Source organism: Neopelma chrysocephalum, unplaced genomic scaffold (genome assembly GCF_003984885.1).
Source record: "Neopelma chrysocephalum unplaced genomic scaffold, ASM398488v2 Primary Assembly neopelma1_75, whole genome shotgun sequence".
Lineage (NCBI taxonomy): Eukaryota > Metazoa > Chordata > Aves > Passeriformes > Pipridae > Neopelma > Neopelma chrysocephalum.
In genome coordinates this window covers 8,367,227-8,384,349 of record NW_020897736.1, presented here as the reverse complement: position 1 = coordinate 8,384,349, position 17,123 = coordinate 8,367,227, and the positions used below count along the sequence as shown (strand labels likewise).

At 40.9% G+C, this 17,123-nt stretch overlaps 1 protein-coding gene across 10 annotated transcripts in view; it reads left to right on the top strand.

Annotated features, from left to right (window-relative positions):
* Positions 1–17,123, top strand: part of AKAP13 (A-kinase anchoring protein 13) — a 207,136-nt gene that overhangs the window by 170,641 nt on the left and 19,372 nt on the right. For all 10 annotated transcript variants that reach the window (XM_027688140.1, XM_027688144.1, XM_027688143.1 and 7 more), the window contains 3 exons: positions 7,617–7,659; positions 8,823–8,928; positions 14,145–14,316. In XM_027688140.1, coding sequence (XP_027543941.1) covers positions 7,617–7,659; positions 8,823–8,928; positions 14,145–14,316 — 321 coding nt within the window. The remainder of the gene's footprint in view (positions 1–7,616; positions 7,660–8,822; positions 8,929–14,144; positions 14,317–17,123) is intronic.

The window sequence follows — 17,123 nt, the reverse complement described above, 5'->3', positions numbered from 1 at the left end:
GATGTGCTTAGAAAGGGCTGCGTTACACATGTTTTCATTTTATTAATTGCCAGCCAGAAACCAAACTGACATCTTAGCTCACATCTTGTCGATTAGTGATGGTCTCTGATCTTTCCTCTTTATTAACGTGCTTCTTCCTTGCAAAGCTGAACAAGGCAAAGGTGCTTTAAGAAAGGCGTTTTGTTCGCGGAGGAGGCTTGCTGGAGGATGCTCACAGGGATTATGCTTTGTAGGAGACATTTTTAAATTCTTCGCCGTGATTATTCCGTGATTAATAAGAATGTGGCCTAGCGGATGCGTCCCCCAGCAACAGTAACCAAAACATGGGCAGCTCTGTCCCGCCCAAGGCCGGATCCTGCCTTCCCGCTTCCCTCCTTGGGCTGAAGGCCTTCATTGTTGGTTTTTGGAGCAGCCAATTTATTGGCATTGCACCCAAACGCTGACCAGGTACCATAAATAGCCCTGTTTGCTCCCCGAAAACACGCTGTTGATGGCTGGGGGAGCCTGGACGGCTGAGGTTCGTCCCCCTCTCCCTTGACACTTTCCTTCAAGCCCACGGTGGGGGTTTATGACAGTGGAGGATTTGTGCTTCCATCTTGGAATTGGACAACTTGCTGCCTTTCTGCTCCTCTCTGTCCTATGACCTACGTTAAAAATGCCATGAGAGCTGGTGGTAGGCAGCTTTGATTATTCCATCTTCTTCTAGAGCCAGCCTAGGCACCATGGTCCCATGGAGACAGAAGGAAAAGAGAAGAGGTAGTAAGCTCTCCAGAGGGGCTGCGGAAGAAATAGCAGCATTAATCTTCTGCTTTGAGGCAGATGTCTGTGAGTTTGGGATGCTGAGCTTAAAAATTACAAACACTCCTGTGGGCTTTATTTTCTCAGTCATTACTTTGTGATTCCTCAGAAGAGCCTCATTTTTATAGGAACGTGGTTTTGAAAATCAATGCATTTGAGGGGTTGATGTAAGCATCCGAAAGGAATAATCACTTTGAAAATTCAGATCATGGATTCTCGTCCCAATCCTGACTCTTTCTTGACTTCAGAAACTTCAGTAAATCGCCCACAGAAGCTGGGGCTGCCACATCTCTGGATGTGTTCAAAGCCAGGCTGGATGGGGCTTTGAGCAACCCAGTCTAGTGGAAGATGCCCCTGCCCTTGGCAGGGGGATTGGATCTTTAAGATCCCTTCCAACCCAAACCAGTCTATGATTCTATGATTTTACTTCATTCTTCCTCAGTCACTTTGGAAGAAGAATAGTGTTGCTTGAATTGTGACCATATGACACGTGAAGTAGCTTTAGTGCCTTTTAGAAGGTCTCAGTGTATAAACTTCCTTGTATCACTGGGGTTTGACATTCCTGTTATTTCAGCAGAACACTTCAGAGTTGTGCAAGAGTAAAAATTGATTTCATGGAAATAATTTTGTATCATTTTGTGGTAGGTGTTAAAAAAATTTAAAAAACCAAACATCTGATCCCTGCAACTGTGTCTGAATGAGAAGATAACAATGTGCTTTGCACAAAAACTTTAAAAACTAAATCCAAATTAATAATACATGGAGGAATTTATCTTATTTTTACCATTTATTGTCACATGTGCTGAGGCAGGAGCAGTTTCCAAGACTGTATTTCTATCCCACACTCCCATCTGATTTCTCAGATGTTCCAAGAGCTGTTGTGGCCATTCACAACTGTTAATCCTTCAGCATTTTATAGAGGGAGGTCACAAGAGCTCTTGGCTGGAGTGCTCGGAAGAATGCTTTTGGCCTTGGAATAGCAAATTTCCAGTGTGGAGCACTGTTATAAAGCCAGGAATTGCTATAAATAAAACCACTGAAATGGAAGTAGAACTGTGCTGGAGAAGGTGGTTCAATTTACAGTAAAGTATTATTGTTCATCTTGACTTTTAGTCTAAATAGACAGTAGACTACAGAAGAAAAAGCAGTGTTGCCTAATCATGTTCTTCAGGTCTGGGACACTAGAACAACTCCTTTGAAAGGCAGTCTAAACAAAATTAATGCATCAGTCTTGCTAAGAGTTCTTCAATTTAAATGCCTTATATTGAGTCCCTCTAGGGTTGTTCTGCTTATGTTGGAAAAGTGTGCACATTTTAGTCAAATTGCCTCTGGACGGACCATTGGCATTTATGATTAATGGCTGAAGGAAAATTTCTGGGGAGTTTGCTTTGCATTGCTTGCATTGCACTGGATATTCCTCGGACAGTTTTTTTATATTCTGAATTCAGTATTGACGTATGATATCAGCAATGCAAAAAATTCTCATTGTGTGTGGCTGAAAGGACATGTTTTATTCAAAGAGAGCAATAATTGCTTCTTCTGTCTCTTGGAAGTTTAATGCTGATAAAGCCTTTAGCCTGTTTTCCCTGTTGTGCAAGTGAATTGATTTATCCATGGAATGACTTAAAAATGACTGAATATATGCACTGAAGATGTTTAATGTAGATGCTTAAGTAGGACCCTTAGGTCAGACCTGTCTCAGGGGCAGAGTTTCTCCAATGCTGTCCCAGTCATCTTTCCCAAGGACACACTGATGCCCCATGTCAGTGATGGGTATCCAGCAATCAGGTCACAGCTCAGAGCTGCGCTTGTATGAAGAAAAGGTTTGGAAAATACAGCCCTTGGGAATCCCACTTTCAGTGAAGAGTGACAATCTGGCTCCTGCATCTCTTTTTGGAGAAGAGTGTACTTAGAAAGAATTGTTGCAAAGCTGCTGCTATGCAGGGTTTTGCTCTTAAAAATAAATTGTGGGAGATTTGATGTCACAGACTGGTTGCTGAGTTTGGCACTGTGTTTGGTAGGCATCTTCCAGACAAGGACAGAAGAGGGTGCAGAGGAGCTTTTCTCATGTTTAGGCAGTTTCTTTAAAAAAAGGGTTGTGAGTTTTAGAAGGCAGCAGAAGACATGGTTGTTTTTTCTGTTTTATTTTGGAAGAAAAGGGAGGAAGCTTAAGTGTCTCCTCTTTAAAGCTGGAAATTTTGAAGGGCGTAACATTACCAAAATTTGGGGATTTTTTTTTTTAGATATAGAAGTGGCAAGAACCTCCCCAGATAGATTATGTCAGCACTTCAGATAAACTGTCCTTGCTAATATCTGGCAGTTTTGCTGTGTCATTTAATGGTAGAAAGCACCTTCAAACAATTATCTTGAGTTGTTCTATTTTGATTCCCTGGCAATTCTTTTGGTGAAGCTGATGCCCTTTGTCCAGAGACTCCCTTTATTGTTGGTATTCTGTTTGGGAAAATAACTGTTTGCATATAAGTCTTCATTAAGAGGTCCTATAAAAAAAGATACCAGCAAAAATAGGGAAAGCCTTGAACCTTAAGCTATGCATGCAGTGAGACCTGCGTCCTCTGAAACTTGCACCCTCTGGAGACTGCATGTTCTCAATTCTTTGTTTCTTGTGCCTTTTCTGGATCCAGCTGCTTTGCAGACGTTTCCTTTGCTTTCGTTTTAGTTTGCTTTGGCCGCTTTCCTCTCCTTTTTATTATTAAATGCATTTTCAAGCATGCTCTAATGTCTGCTGTTAACCCACTTCTCAGCCCAGGGCCGGACTCGACCATCGAGACGAATCTCCTTCTCCTTCAGCATCTCTCCACTCATTCCTAAGTCTAAAACTCTCTTTTCTATTGGCTCTTCTTCCAGTGATGAGGAGGAGGAGTTGGATAGTAAGTAATTGTTTTCTGTGCGTTGCAGCCATTATGGGTGGAAACAAAGGGAAATCTGGTTTTCTGCTTTAGACCTTGGAATTTCACCTTGCAAACATTGAACTAACCTTTCCATTGCGTGATGTCTAACAGCATTATCTTAGTCCTGTATCTGAATACTAGCTAACAGCAGAATAAAAGGATTATAATCCAAAGAATCTTGTACATCAGCGCCATCATGTCTTATCCAGTTAGTTTTGGTCTGTATCCAAGTGACAAATATCACCTGCCACTCTGACCAGCAATATAATCTTTACCTTTTTATTAAAACCAAAAGAACTTGCCTTGAGCTTGTTGCAGGGCATGGAGTTAGCAGCAGAGGTAGATCCTTGCCCTTCCTGGGTAAGAGTGAGTACATTGCTCAGTGAAAGAGAAGTGGAGTGAAGCCCTGATTATTAAATTCTGAAAATCTTGGTTGCAACTTCACAGTTCCCCTCCTAAGCAAAAAGCACACACTGCAGTCAAACACCTTAAATCCTCAATGTGTTCATATCTAGGTCCTGATATTATTATCAGAGTAGTTTTGTGGGAAACGGGCAAGAGTGATCCGGTAGCTTTTTTTTCCTCCTGCAAACTGTTACTAAAAGAAGCCCAACTGAGGCTGAAGATTGAATTAATGTAATTTAGACTCCTCTTGGCTTTTTTTAATAGGCTTATCAAAGATAATTAAAAATGTTTCCTATTTCTTAAGCATATTTTATTAGACTGTTGAAATAAACCAGACACATTCCTTGTGTCCATACTGGAATGGGGGGAAACTGCTTTCCCATCCAACACATTTTGGTTGCTTCTTGAATTTAAAACAATCTCCAACACCACAATCTAAAATCCATGTTGTAGGTATCTAAGTTCTCGTCCTTTCCATTCCTAGTCTTCCCTGTGGGTTTGTCCCTTCCTTAAGAAAGTCCTGTACCCAGGTGTGGTATTACTGACTTCCATACCTAAGTTCCTTCATCTTTGCTCTGTTCTTCTCTTCTGCCTTTAACAAAACTCGAAATTCATAGTCCTCACAAAGTGAACTGTAAACATACAGCTGTGCATCAGTGTGATGCTCCACAGTAAAAAGTACCCTCAGCTAAACTTTCTGGTGGATTTGGAGTTTTTTTGTTTGTTAGGTTTTTTTACTTGTTTGGGTTTTTTTGTTTTTGTTTGTTTTTGGGGAGTTTTGTTCTTTTGGAGGTTTATTGGGTTTTTTGTGTATGTGTGGGTTTGGGTTATTTTTTATTACTTTATTTAGTTTTGTTTGTTTGTTTTAAGCATCCAACCCATTAAGTAATAACTAATAGGTTAGAGTATGACAATTTTAGGGGATACTTATGTTAGTCAGTATTTACCTTCTCTTCTCCAACAGTGCTCCTGCTAATGATGATCATTTAAAATAACATCAGATATTGTCTCAAACAAAAATGTTGGTCTCTTTACATGTGTTTTATTCCCTCATATTTGAGGGTGCTTTGGTGACTTTATATAAAGGTTGGTTTAGCCACAGCTATTCACGAGACAGTGGGCAGTGGGCATTTTTAATGTAGTATTCCCAGATCAGTTTATTTTTTCACATCTTCAGGATTCATTTCTCATAAAAGGACAGATGTGTTAACATTGAGATTGCACTTGCATTTCAGTTACTGCTCCTCAACCTCTCCATGCCTGTTCTGGTCTAGATTGTGGAGGATTAGTTGCAGTTTTTGTGATGATATGGTATATTTAAGACTTGGATTTCAGGTGGCTGGACAATTATTATGGAGCCTTTGTATTTCTTGACTCATGAAAGTTAAATTACAGAATTAGGGAGCTGGTTTGCAACATCCTAATCCAGTCACTGCTTTCTGCATAACAGATCTTGATAAATTATTTCAAGTCCAGCTACCATATGAAATAATTTTGGAGGGTGATGCTTAAAAGGTGTTCACATAAATATGCCAAAATTTGGCTGCTAGCCCAGATTCATTGGACGTAAATAGCAGTTCTGGCTTTTGGAAAAAAAAAACAAACCAACCTTAATTTTTTTTGTGGGTTATGAGGTTGGTTTTAGCATTTCAGTTTTGATCCTGGTTGTGACAGGAAACAAAAAAGTTGTGAAAATAAACCTTCCTTCCCCTCTTATACTTCAGAACCAAACCTGAAGATGAGAAGGTGTGTGCTTTTCTGTGCTTGTCTTCATGGGGTTTATAGCTTGCAGCAGTATTGATTATCTGATGTTATATTATAACCTAAAATATAAAATAATAAACAGACCTTGATTTTTGACTGGACCCACTTTGCCTGCCAGAATCAAAATCCCCTGTTTTTATGATAAAACACTAATATAGTAAAAGATAAATTATACATAATTGAAGTTCCCATGCAACACACTTTCTCCAGGTGCTGAAAACTAGTCACAAATATCAAATTATTACAGCTCTTGGTTCAGCGTTTGTTTGTATTTCTTATGTTAATTGCAAAGAGACAAAAAGGTTTGTGAAATACTTAAATCCAGTCAAACTGATTAATTGATTTAAAAAAAAGGAAATACTAAGGAGGCTTAACTCAGGTTAAAAGCAAACTGGAACTGAAATGTGAACCAGAGTCACTGAAGCTTTAGCCAGGGATTTGGGAGCCTGTAAATTACTTGTGTGATCTTAGTAGGTGCTTAGGTAGTGGATATTATATAAAAATATGATATCCCCTATTGGAAATTAAATAGTAGACTTCATTTTGTATATGTTACAGTATTACTAACTTTGATGGATTTGGGATAGATCATTAATGAGGTGAAAGATTCTGCAAGGGAAACATTAACACAGATCCCCAAGCAGGGACTGGGTAATGGGGTATGCCTGTATTTTAGTTTCTCAATATGAAGAAATGATATTTCTGTCTGTGCTGGCACTTGAACGGGTGGTTAGAAAATCGATATTTAAAGCATAATATTGTGTGCACAGTTTTTCCTAATGCACTTACTGCTTTTGGATAAAGGACCATCTTTCCTTCTGATGGCAAGTAGCTCTTTTGCGTTCACCCTTAGCATTAATATGTTAACAGAATTTGAACCAAAATACTATTTTCCTTACAGTATATATGCAGAAGCCTAATAAGGTGACAGTCATGCTGCTTCATGAACTTCAGAAAGGGCTGCAAACAGGGCTTGTATGAGGGTTTTTCGGAGTCCTGGCAAGCCCAGTTGCTCCAGAGAGAGCCCTGTGTCCTGGATCATTTCAGTGTTCTTCGATGGTTCTGGTAAATGGTGTCAGCTCCCAAGTCTGCTCCAAATGCATTGTGCAAGCAGGTTTCTTGTGGTATAAAGAGAACTGGTGCCATTGGCAGGACTTCAGCTTCATGTTGAAATTCAGCCTTTCCTCAAGCAGTGTTTTGTGACGAAGCCCCAGGCTGGTAACGTTTTGTGGAAAACAGAATAAGGCTTCCCTTGTTTCCCTTACTCTTTATGAAGTGCTTCAGGATTTTGATGGGAAAATGAACTATAATTTTATCAAGCAGAAAAGTTTTATGCATGAAACCCGGATGTGTTGTACAATGGATTCTTTCTAGTGGTGTATAAATAAAGGCATTGTGGCAGAATCATTCTCATTTATACCTATTGTCATTGAATTGGCAGTTCTGATTCAGACAGCCTGATTTACCAGCAAGTTTGACAGTTGCACGGCCTTTGCTTAATAGCTGAAGACTGATAAAAATACTAAGCAGGCTTTCACCTCAGCATCTAATTTGAGAGCAGCTAAGGATACAGGGAACAAGCTTTATCCTGAGCACGTGAAATCTATTCTAAACACTCACTTCTGGAAAGCGTTTCCCTTTCCTCTTGAACCGTCCAAATACACAAACTGTGTTTTGTAGGATCAGTGGGCTAAGATTGCAGTCTAACGTGTCACCCCCCACCCCTCCCATCTCTTCCAGGTACGCAGTCGTTCGGCGGCTCCACGGGTTCCTCAGTTCAGAGGTACAGTATTCTGGGGGTGCCACTCTCTTCTGATGGGGCTCCTGCAGTGGGCTCTGCTTTGGACACCCAAAAACCTTCCTGGCACCAGTGCCCTCCAGCTGAAATCAGAAGTTGTCAGATTTGTGAACATCAGTCTCATGTGTCTAAAAGCTGAAGAATATTTTAGGGCATAGAATGTGAAACTCTGTTCTAGGTCTCATTTTTAACAAGGCTTTGTGTTTATGCATAGCTAATAACTTCAGATTATCTGTTGTTGCACAACATCAGTTTACCCCAAGTTATATTTTACACTGAAAGTAGTTCTTCCTCCCTGTGGCTAATTCAGTCTGTATCTCTGTTACAAAGACCAAAACAATCGTGGTTTTGTACGTTACTTTTCATCCTTGCAAGTTGTGCAGACGAGATAATTTTCCTGGTGTCTTTAAAAAAAGTGCTTCCCCAGAGGAGGGACGTTTGTGGCACCAAGGGAGCTGGGTGTCTGGTCTCTGTGGCTCTCATGGCTTCAGCTTTATTTCACAAGTGGGAGGCTATTCCCTTCTACTTGCTGCTATTTTCTCCTCCTTGATTTAATTTATATTTCTGTTGTTCTGCTTTTGGTTTGTGTTGTACTTCCTATTGATAGACTGTGTCCTTTAATGCAGTAGTAGTTTCCTTGTTCTTCCACTGTAGCTGAAGTCATAATCTTGTGCATGTAAAGACTGGCAAAAAATAACTGGCATCCTAAAAATGCCTAAATTAATCCACCATTGTTGCTTATTACTTAGTATTGGTATTCTCATTTCTCAGGGGAGGCTTTGCAGGCAGTGTGGTTTCTGTTGAAAGCACTCACTGCCTTTTCAGAGTTCATTAGATGCCTTTCTCTGGAAGGAGATTGCTCTTTAAAGTATCAATGGTTTCTGGTTATTTGACCAGGGGAGCAGTAGAGGGTGCTATGTCAAGGCCTGCTTAAAAACAGATATGAGGATTCCTTGAAATTTAGCTCAAACCAACTGGATTGGCATTTTGTCTTCACTTTTCCTTCTCTGGTACAACACCATAAAGCAACCTTTGACCCAATTCACTAATAAATGCATTTTTCCTTTAAAAAAAAATCTATACATTTAATAGATGCTTTGGGAAATGAAAAAAAAATAAAAGCAACCCTTCTTCTTTTTTGATTCTAGCATATCTGAAGAAAGCAGCAGTGTCCCCGCTGGCAAAGGTGTAACGAAAGTCAGTCGCACCTTCAGCTACCTCAGGAATAAAATGTCCAGCAGCAAGAAGAGCAAAGTAAGTGCTTCTTGTGATTTATGCAGCCACGAAATGCCCATAGGCAGCAGAGAGGAGTTCTGTATTTCAGTTCTGTGTTTCCATAGGGTGGTATTTAAGTCTTTGCCCAACTTTCTCGTCTTTACTTTCTTTTACTTCCTTTCTGTCTTTTGTGAGGAGAGGATTGTCTGTGTTGTAACAGGGACTAGCTACATGGGAAATCTTAGCACCCCAAAACTGAGCCCTAGGACACACTCTGGAAACTCAGCTGATGGCTGGTCACTAGTGGTGTTCCCCAGGGCTCAGTTTTGGGGCCGGTCCTGCTTAACATCTTTATTGATGATCTGGACATGGGGATTGAGTGCACAGTACTTGCAGTAAGAGGATATGAGGAAATGGCCTTAAGCTGAGTCAGGGGAGATTCAGCTTAGATATTAGAAAAAAATTTTCACTGTTAGGGTGGTGAGGCATTGGGATAGGTTGCCCAGGTTGGTGGTGGATTTGGCACTGAGTGATGTGGTTTAGGGAGGTTACGGTGGGTTGATGGTTGGACTGGATGATCTTGAAGGTCTCTTCCAACCTTGCAGACTCAACGATTCTTTGATTCTTTGTTTTCACTCTTATCTCCACAAAATGAAGTTTCATTTATTATAGAGAATAGATTGTGTTCTGGCATGAGTTATGACTTTGAAGTGATTGATGAGTTTAATTTTTACAGAACCCGAGAGGTTTTTAATAAAATGAGGACAGGAGCTGTAAGAAAGGACTGGCTGCCGAAGGCTGTAGTAGGTTTTCATTGTATTTTTACTTTTGCCACAAAGTTTCTGTGCACTGCAAGAGACATTGCTCAAACAGTGACCTTTGGTGATGGCAAATATTTATATTTTCACCTTTCTTCCATCCTTGAAACCCTGGAATTTAATTTGCTGAAAGATAAGTGCTGCTCAGCACAGCTGAATTTCCTGGGAACCGTGTTGGTTACAGAAATAATTACATTAATGCTAGATACTTCACACAAATGTGTAGTCGTTGCCTTAGATTGTCCCCTTAAGTTTAATATATGTTTGGGGGGGTTTTTTTGGCTTGGTTGGGTATTTTTTACTTGAATCTTACCTCTCTTTATTTGTCTGACTGAAGCTCAGAGCACCTTACCTCGCTATGGGCAGTGTGTATTGTATCATTAGGTGATGTGTAGCTAATATGTTGGTAAATACTGTTGGAAGGCCCCCGAGAAGTGTAATTACACACAGTTCCTCTTTAGGGATCTGCCTTTAAAGATGCAAAGCCACGAGTGGCAGTGGCTCAGAGCTCCTGCTGAGCAGCTTTAAGACAATGCTGTTCCCTGCTGCAGAGTACAATGCCGAAAACCAAATCTTCTTACATAGAAACCTCTGTTGCAAACACCAGTGAGAAGTTCAGGAGCATTTTGCACAGACTGTGAACAAGACTGAAAATTCATTAACTGGTTCTTGCACTTTGGATGTATAAGCTCTAAAGCAAGAACTAAAGAGAAAGATAAGAGATCTGGTTGGGACACACAAGAAAATACAACAGAATTGCTTTGAGAAATTTGCTCTCCTTTTGTTAAGTAAGTGCAGGCTGATTTCACTTATGTCATGATTGCGTCTGAAAGTGTTGATAAAAAATTGCTCCAAAATCCCTACAATAACACACACTACAGAAATTGCAGCTGATAATCAATTCTGATATTTTTACTAATTAAAAAGCCAGGATATATTCAAATTACAATCGTCTCTGCTTACGGTGGAATGTTTGCATGACATACTTTTTTGGGGCTTCAGCCTAAGAAAACACCTTACATTTTTGGGCTCCAGCCTAAAAATCCTAAGGATTATTTTACCAAAAAATCCTTGGGAACACTGATTTCTCAGCAGCATTACGGCTGAGGAAAACTGGTAAGTATTAGAAAGAAAAACAACAAACCTTAAAAGAGGAAGTTTGACAGGAAGTTGGTTTCTGCTGCTGTCTGGGCTGTCAGGAGGGAGGGACGCTTCGCTTCAGCTTCTTTCCAACTAGGTTTTACTTGTCTCCAAACCTGCACTGTTTTCTAAGATGAACTGTAAAATAAAGCACCCCTGAGCCTACTAATGGCAACAGCTCTTTTGGAAAATCATGTAAACTGTTATGTAAAAAACTCTTAAAAATAAAGAGGTGTTTGGGGCATTAACTGTAGAAGATACTGATAGAAGTCTGTGTGAATTTTCCCATGTCTGGCATGTATTCAGTGTTATTCAGGGATTAGCAGTGAATCTCTTGCTATTAGCAACGTGCCCTGATTCACATTTGTGAAGTCTAAAACATGCTCTATTTCTGTCAATTCAGGAAAAAAAGAAAAACTTCATTTTTTTCCCTTCTGGTAGAGGGTTTCTAAGAAATGACGACAATTAGCATGAGTAATTTCTCTTTTTCCTTGCCTTGTGCAGTGACAAGGCAGTGCTATACCACCAACAGCGTTTCAGTGTACATAGTAGGAATTGTAAGTGTCTGAAAGGATTAGGAGACAGGGAATATTCCTGATGTGCAGAGCAGGAGGAGCGCAAACACACAAAACCTTTCTGTTTGGGCATTTTCTGCAGCACTTTGTTTGCTGAAGTACTGCATAGTGACACTGAGGTGTGTTAAAATTCGCTTTATTTCTATCCCAAACATCACAGAGTGTTTGATTTACTACCCTCTACCTTTTAAATGGGTGGTCTCGTGGTGACTTGTGACTTCTAAAAGATTAATCACATCCTTTTCTGCCCTGTGTATTTTTTTTTCATCTCTTTAGCAGTGGAAGCTAGGGTAGGGCAAGATGAAAGCACCAGCAGAGTAGCTAAAATCATCTTCAAGGAAGTTAGCAGCAATCGTCCCGCCCTCCCCCTTTTGCTCAACTGCTCTGTGCCTGCCATCCCCCCAGCTGCCCTTGCCAGCAGCTCCCGGCCGTCAGGATGGGCTAGTGCTGGTGGGGAGCAGCACTCCTGCCCCCCGGGGGAAGGATGTCGATAAAATGGAATAGGTTTGCAGAAGTACCTCAGATAACAGTGAAGCTGGTAGGACTTAAGCACTGGGAGGTAAGAGCTTCGTGGTTCTTTGGGGGAGGGATCGGCTGCTGCAGGTCTGTTCCTTCGGGTCTGCGGTACCTGTCGTGTCTGTTCCTGCGCGTCGGTTCAGCCGCAGAGCCGGGCTTCAAATCTTGCTGGCAGCTCCAACAGCTCAGGAAAATGGTCTTGTTTTTTTACAGTCCTTTTTAAAAATAAAGTTCCAGTAACTGTCATAGGAAAAAAGCTGAAAAAAAAAAATCTCGTTTTGAGACCTTGTCCTTCAGTGGAGTGGCTGGCAGCCTGTGCGTACTGCGCTGTTTCCTCCTTGAAAGTGGTGCACCCATTTCCTGTTTTTTTCTAGGGTCGTTCAGCTTTAATTAAAATGTTTTTTACAGTAATTTTCATGAAGGCAGGGTATTATTCCAGACTTCAGAATTACTGGGCTTTGCAGTAGACATCAGGTAGGTTTAAAGTATAGGATGGGAAATCTCCTTTCATCATGAGAGTCACAAGATTTGCCCTGAGCTTAGAGTGATCTTTTCTCCTGGAGCTTCACAAGACTTGGCAATAGAGCAAAACTCCAGGCATCATCTTAATACCATCAGCCAAGGCCTAAACTGCAGTTTAATTTCTTGAATCCTGCCAGACTGGACATGGTTAAAGGGGGGCAGGTCAGTGGATGGAGGATGAGACTGTAGAGGTTTCTGTGGGGCCGTGAGCCAAGCTGATGGCTCAAAGGAGGCGGAGATATGATGCAACACAGATGCAACACAAGACTCTTCCTGGCAGGTTTTCTGCTTCAGACAGGATTGTTCCATATGGTAATGCTCCTAGTTTTGCTTATTTGCAGAACAAAATAGTGTTTGGGGCCAGTAAATAGACTTTTTGTTTATGACACTTAACAGGGAGAGACTCCGACACTGGGCATTTTGCCTGGGAAGTGTTGGGAGAAGAGAGTCCTTAGGCTGAGTTACTCATTATTTGAGTGTGTCATCAAGAGCTCAACAGTTTCTCTGCTGGTGACTGCAGAGCTCGATACCTCTTTTAACCACTTCATGGCAGTTGCTCCCATGGGCTGCTCTGCAGCTCTCTGATATTCAGGCTGTGACAATATTAGGCAGACTACACATAGCATATAAATAACAAAATGCAAAGATAAGCTCACAGAAGCCTTTACCGATTTCTGGTTAAGCTTCTCTTTCAGATGCCAGGAAATCCACAGTAACAGTTAACAGACCTGCAGCTGAATCTTATGGTAAACATGTTATAGGTTGGTACATAGAAAGACAAGGAGTCGCTGTAATTCAAATTTGGAGTTTTTCTGTGGAGTTTCCTTTAAAAGTTGTTTGGAAGAATTCCAAATCCATGAAAAGCTGCAGGGAAAAATGTTTCAAATTTTTAGTATTTTCTATCTAAGGTAGCGATAGAAAAGTAAGCAGAAACTCTGCTAAAAGTTGGATAAGCTGGCTGTGCTTGTCATCTTTCCAAATCTGAGTAGCCCAGAGGTTGAACTGTGGCTTGTGCTTTGTGAAGATGAGTATCTTTTATGGCGTTGCTGTTGTTCCTCTGCCTTTCTGTGGTGCCATATGTCAAGAATTTGTAAAAGATCCATTTTCCCACAAAACTTCACATGATTACCTGGGGTTGCACGTAACTATTGAAAAAGTTGCTAGTTGGAAGGAAAACAGAGGTGGAAATATTCTGGCAGTGAGGCTGTACAGGCACTGAGGAAGAGCTTGTGTTCTCCATTAAAAATGCAGTTGCAAATCTCAAGCTTTACAGGTTGGCCTTAAAAATTAACTGTGTTGGAAATATGGCACACACTGCATGTGGTGTTTGTATTTTACACAATTCATTGAAAGCACTGAAGAGGCTGATGAGAGCCCAGAAGAAAAGAGGTAAAGTCATTAAACCAACAAATATAAAACAGAGGTGAAAGAAAATAGCTGCCTTCAGAACAGACTGAGTTTCATATCTGCTGATGAGACATCTGTGAGTCAGTAGTATGTAAATCCACATCCATGGGGGCTGTGAGGTGGTTTTTGTAACGGAGAGCTGGGCAGACACATGACCATTGTTAAGGTGTGCACTGGTCAATATTGTTGCAGTGCCAAAGGCAAACACTGAGGAATTTGTAACTAGAGAATAGACCTCTGCAGAGTAACGAGGCTTTTGGTCATTTTCTCTCTGCAGGAAAAGGAGAAAGATAAAGAGAAGACTAAAGAGAAGGACAAAGATTCCAAGGAGAAGGAAAAAGATAAGAAGCAGTCAAATGGACATGCCTTCACTGCAACCTCCGTTGTAGCCCAAGCAACCTGTTACCACTGTATGAAGCCTTTCAATAAGGATTCGTACTACTGTGCAAGTAAGTCAGGGGAGGTTCCCTCCCTTCCTTTTGTTTTTTATTGAATCTGACATGGAAAATGCGAACCTTATGCCTTCTTTTCACTTTGCTTAAGGATGTAGGGTGGGAGGGAGACTTTGGAGATAGTGATTCATGGAGCAGCAGCAAGTTGCCTTGTGGAAACTGGACTGAAATGAGTCGTAGCTGCATGGAGGTGTCCTGCAACCTCATTCCAAGCTTGAGCTCAGCCATCACAGCATCCCATGGGGTTTTCTACCCCTTGTTGGGCTGTGTCAGTCAGCTGGAGAACTTTGTTTATTTCAGCTGCATGTTATGGCTTGGGCCTGAGCTGCTTTGATAAGATGGACAAAGGACAGGGACAACTGGCTTGGATCATGGCTTTTACTTCCAATGGGGAAAAAAAAGTCCCCTCCATCTGTAGTGTATTGTTTTCATTCTCTGAAATACTGCTTCAGTGAGCCCTCAGTCAAAACCACATGGTACAAAAAGGAAATACTCACCATCTTCTCCCTTTTTACAAGAAATTGCATCACAAGTGTGTGTGTGTGTGTGTGAAGTACGTGCACTACAGTCCAGGCAGGACGGGAAACACATCTGAGGGTTTCTGCCAGATTGGTGATTTTGTTCTCTTATCACACAGTTTCTCATGCCTGTAGCTTGATAAAGTCAGCAGATTTTGTGTGGTCAAGCCCAGAATGCTGCCTGGTTTATGCAGCAGCCCAAAGCTATAGAATATGAAGACAAAAATGTCTTTTTCCCACTGCAGCTCAGGGCTCTTCTTTCCTCACTATTAGTAATTTTTTACTCCACTAGCCTTTATGGGAACTGCTCCCAGGCTGGAGCCTTCTGTTCCTCCTGGTAGATGTGAGCAGGGGAAGGGGCAGCCAGCTGAATCCCGAATGGCAGTTCTGAGTTTCCTGGAAGAGATTTCAGCAAAGTTGTTTGCATGAAACACACTCTGTGTCAGCCTGATGGGAAATGAAAAACATCAACAGTTATAAGCTCTCAAATGCATTCTCTCCCTTTCCCCATTCAACTTTCTTTGGCTTCTGAAGCCACTTAGAAAATCAAATATATCCCAATTTAATTTTCTCTACATTCTAATGTTCTGCATTGGACAAGAAACGAATGCCATGAGGAAGGTTTGATGAGGGCCTGGGTTGAAATCTCACATCTGAGGGTGCTCCTTCCTCCTATTGCATCTTAAAATCAACCATCAGATGTTTTGGAAATTGTGGATAACCAGCAGCAGAGGCTCTGTTATTCCTGTGCTATTGCAAACTAGTGAGCTTCACTGCTCTGTCTCGCCTATGAATGACTCTTTCTTAATGCCTTTTAAAGCACTGGATTATTTTAAATCAATGTCTCAGCTTTTCAGTGATGCCCCTCAGCTTCCTGAAACAGCTAGTCAATGCTAAAAGATTGAGACTACTGTAAAACAAATGGGCAAGCAAAAAAGCCTAACTTTTAATAGCTTCCTGCTTGGTCTTTTTAATTTTTTTTACGATCAGTAATGCAGAAAATAAGCTTTTGGGGGTTTTAATTATTAATACTAGTGATAGAGAGAAGTTGGAGGAACTTCCTGCCTGCTGAAGAGTTTAATAGATGAAATAAAGTCCCTGAAACCAGATTTTTCAATCTAAAAAATCCAGATGTTGTATTGCCAAATGGTACATACTAAAGAGCTGCCTTCAGGCTTTCAAGGCCTGAGTGTGAATTTAATGATTCTGAATTGTCTTGCTGCCTGTCTTTGTGCACCAGAAGCAGGTTCTGTCCCCCTTCCTTGTTTGATCTGAAAAAATGATAGTGCTTGTGGGTTTCTGCAAGAACACGCAGGTTTCTTTGTTCTGTCTTTCTTGAACAGGAAATTGTGAGATGACAGAATAGCAACACCCTATGGCCTTACCCTTATCTCTGTCAAAATATCAGAATTACTGGCTTTTGTTAAGTAGGCCTAAATGTAAAAAATACTAGGAATGTGAGCATATGTTGTCATTCTGGACATGGAATTTTTTCCTTTCTTATTTTTCAAGAATAATTCTGAACTTTACGCTTACTGTGTAACTTAAATGTAAAGTACAATTCATTATCTGTGTTAGTGTTTTCACGAATGAGTGGAAATAATTTTCTCTAAGCTACTGAATCTCATCTGAGAGCATTTGCATTGTGATCTTTTATCTGCCGAAAGGGTTACAGCCTCAAATCCTATTATCAATTATTATGAAAAAAAAAAAAGTAGTTTTAATCATCCTTTCCCAGAAATCTGCTGGCAGAGATCATGGGCGGACTCAGGGTATTCCAAAAAACCACACAGCTTTTGCTCTGGCCTGTGAGCAGCAAAGGCTGGGGTTAAAGCATGATGGTCTTTGCACTGGTGGGTGCTGTGGTTTCCGACCAAAACGGTGTCTTCAGTGCAGTTTTCAGCAGGAAGTCCCAACCTCCTGGACATGGTCACCTGACACATGGTCCTGTTACTTCTTCTGGTAACCCTTTAGTAAAACCCTGTGGGTTTCTGTGCTGTAGATCTTGCCTGTGATGTCTGAGTTTGTGTAAATGAATTTTCCTGTCTTTTGGATCTCACAGTCCGTGTTTTGATGAGAACAGTATTTCTGTTCTCAGAGAAAATATTGGCCCTACAATTGGTTTCAGTTTCCATCTCCTGCTTCAGCTTTCCACCTTACTTTCAGAGGAATAATGCCATCATTTTTCTTTCCTTTTTTTTTCTTTAATTTAAGACCCACTGGTTAAGACCCCTGGCAGCTCAACCTTGCATTGATTTTTAAACAGAATTTCCTGTTAAATTCCTC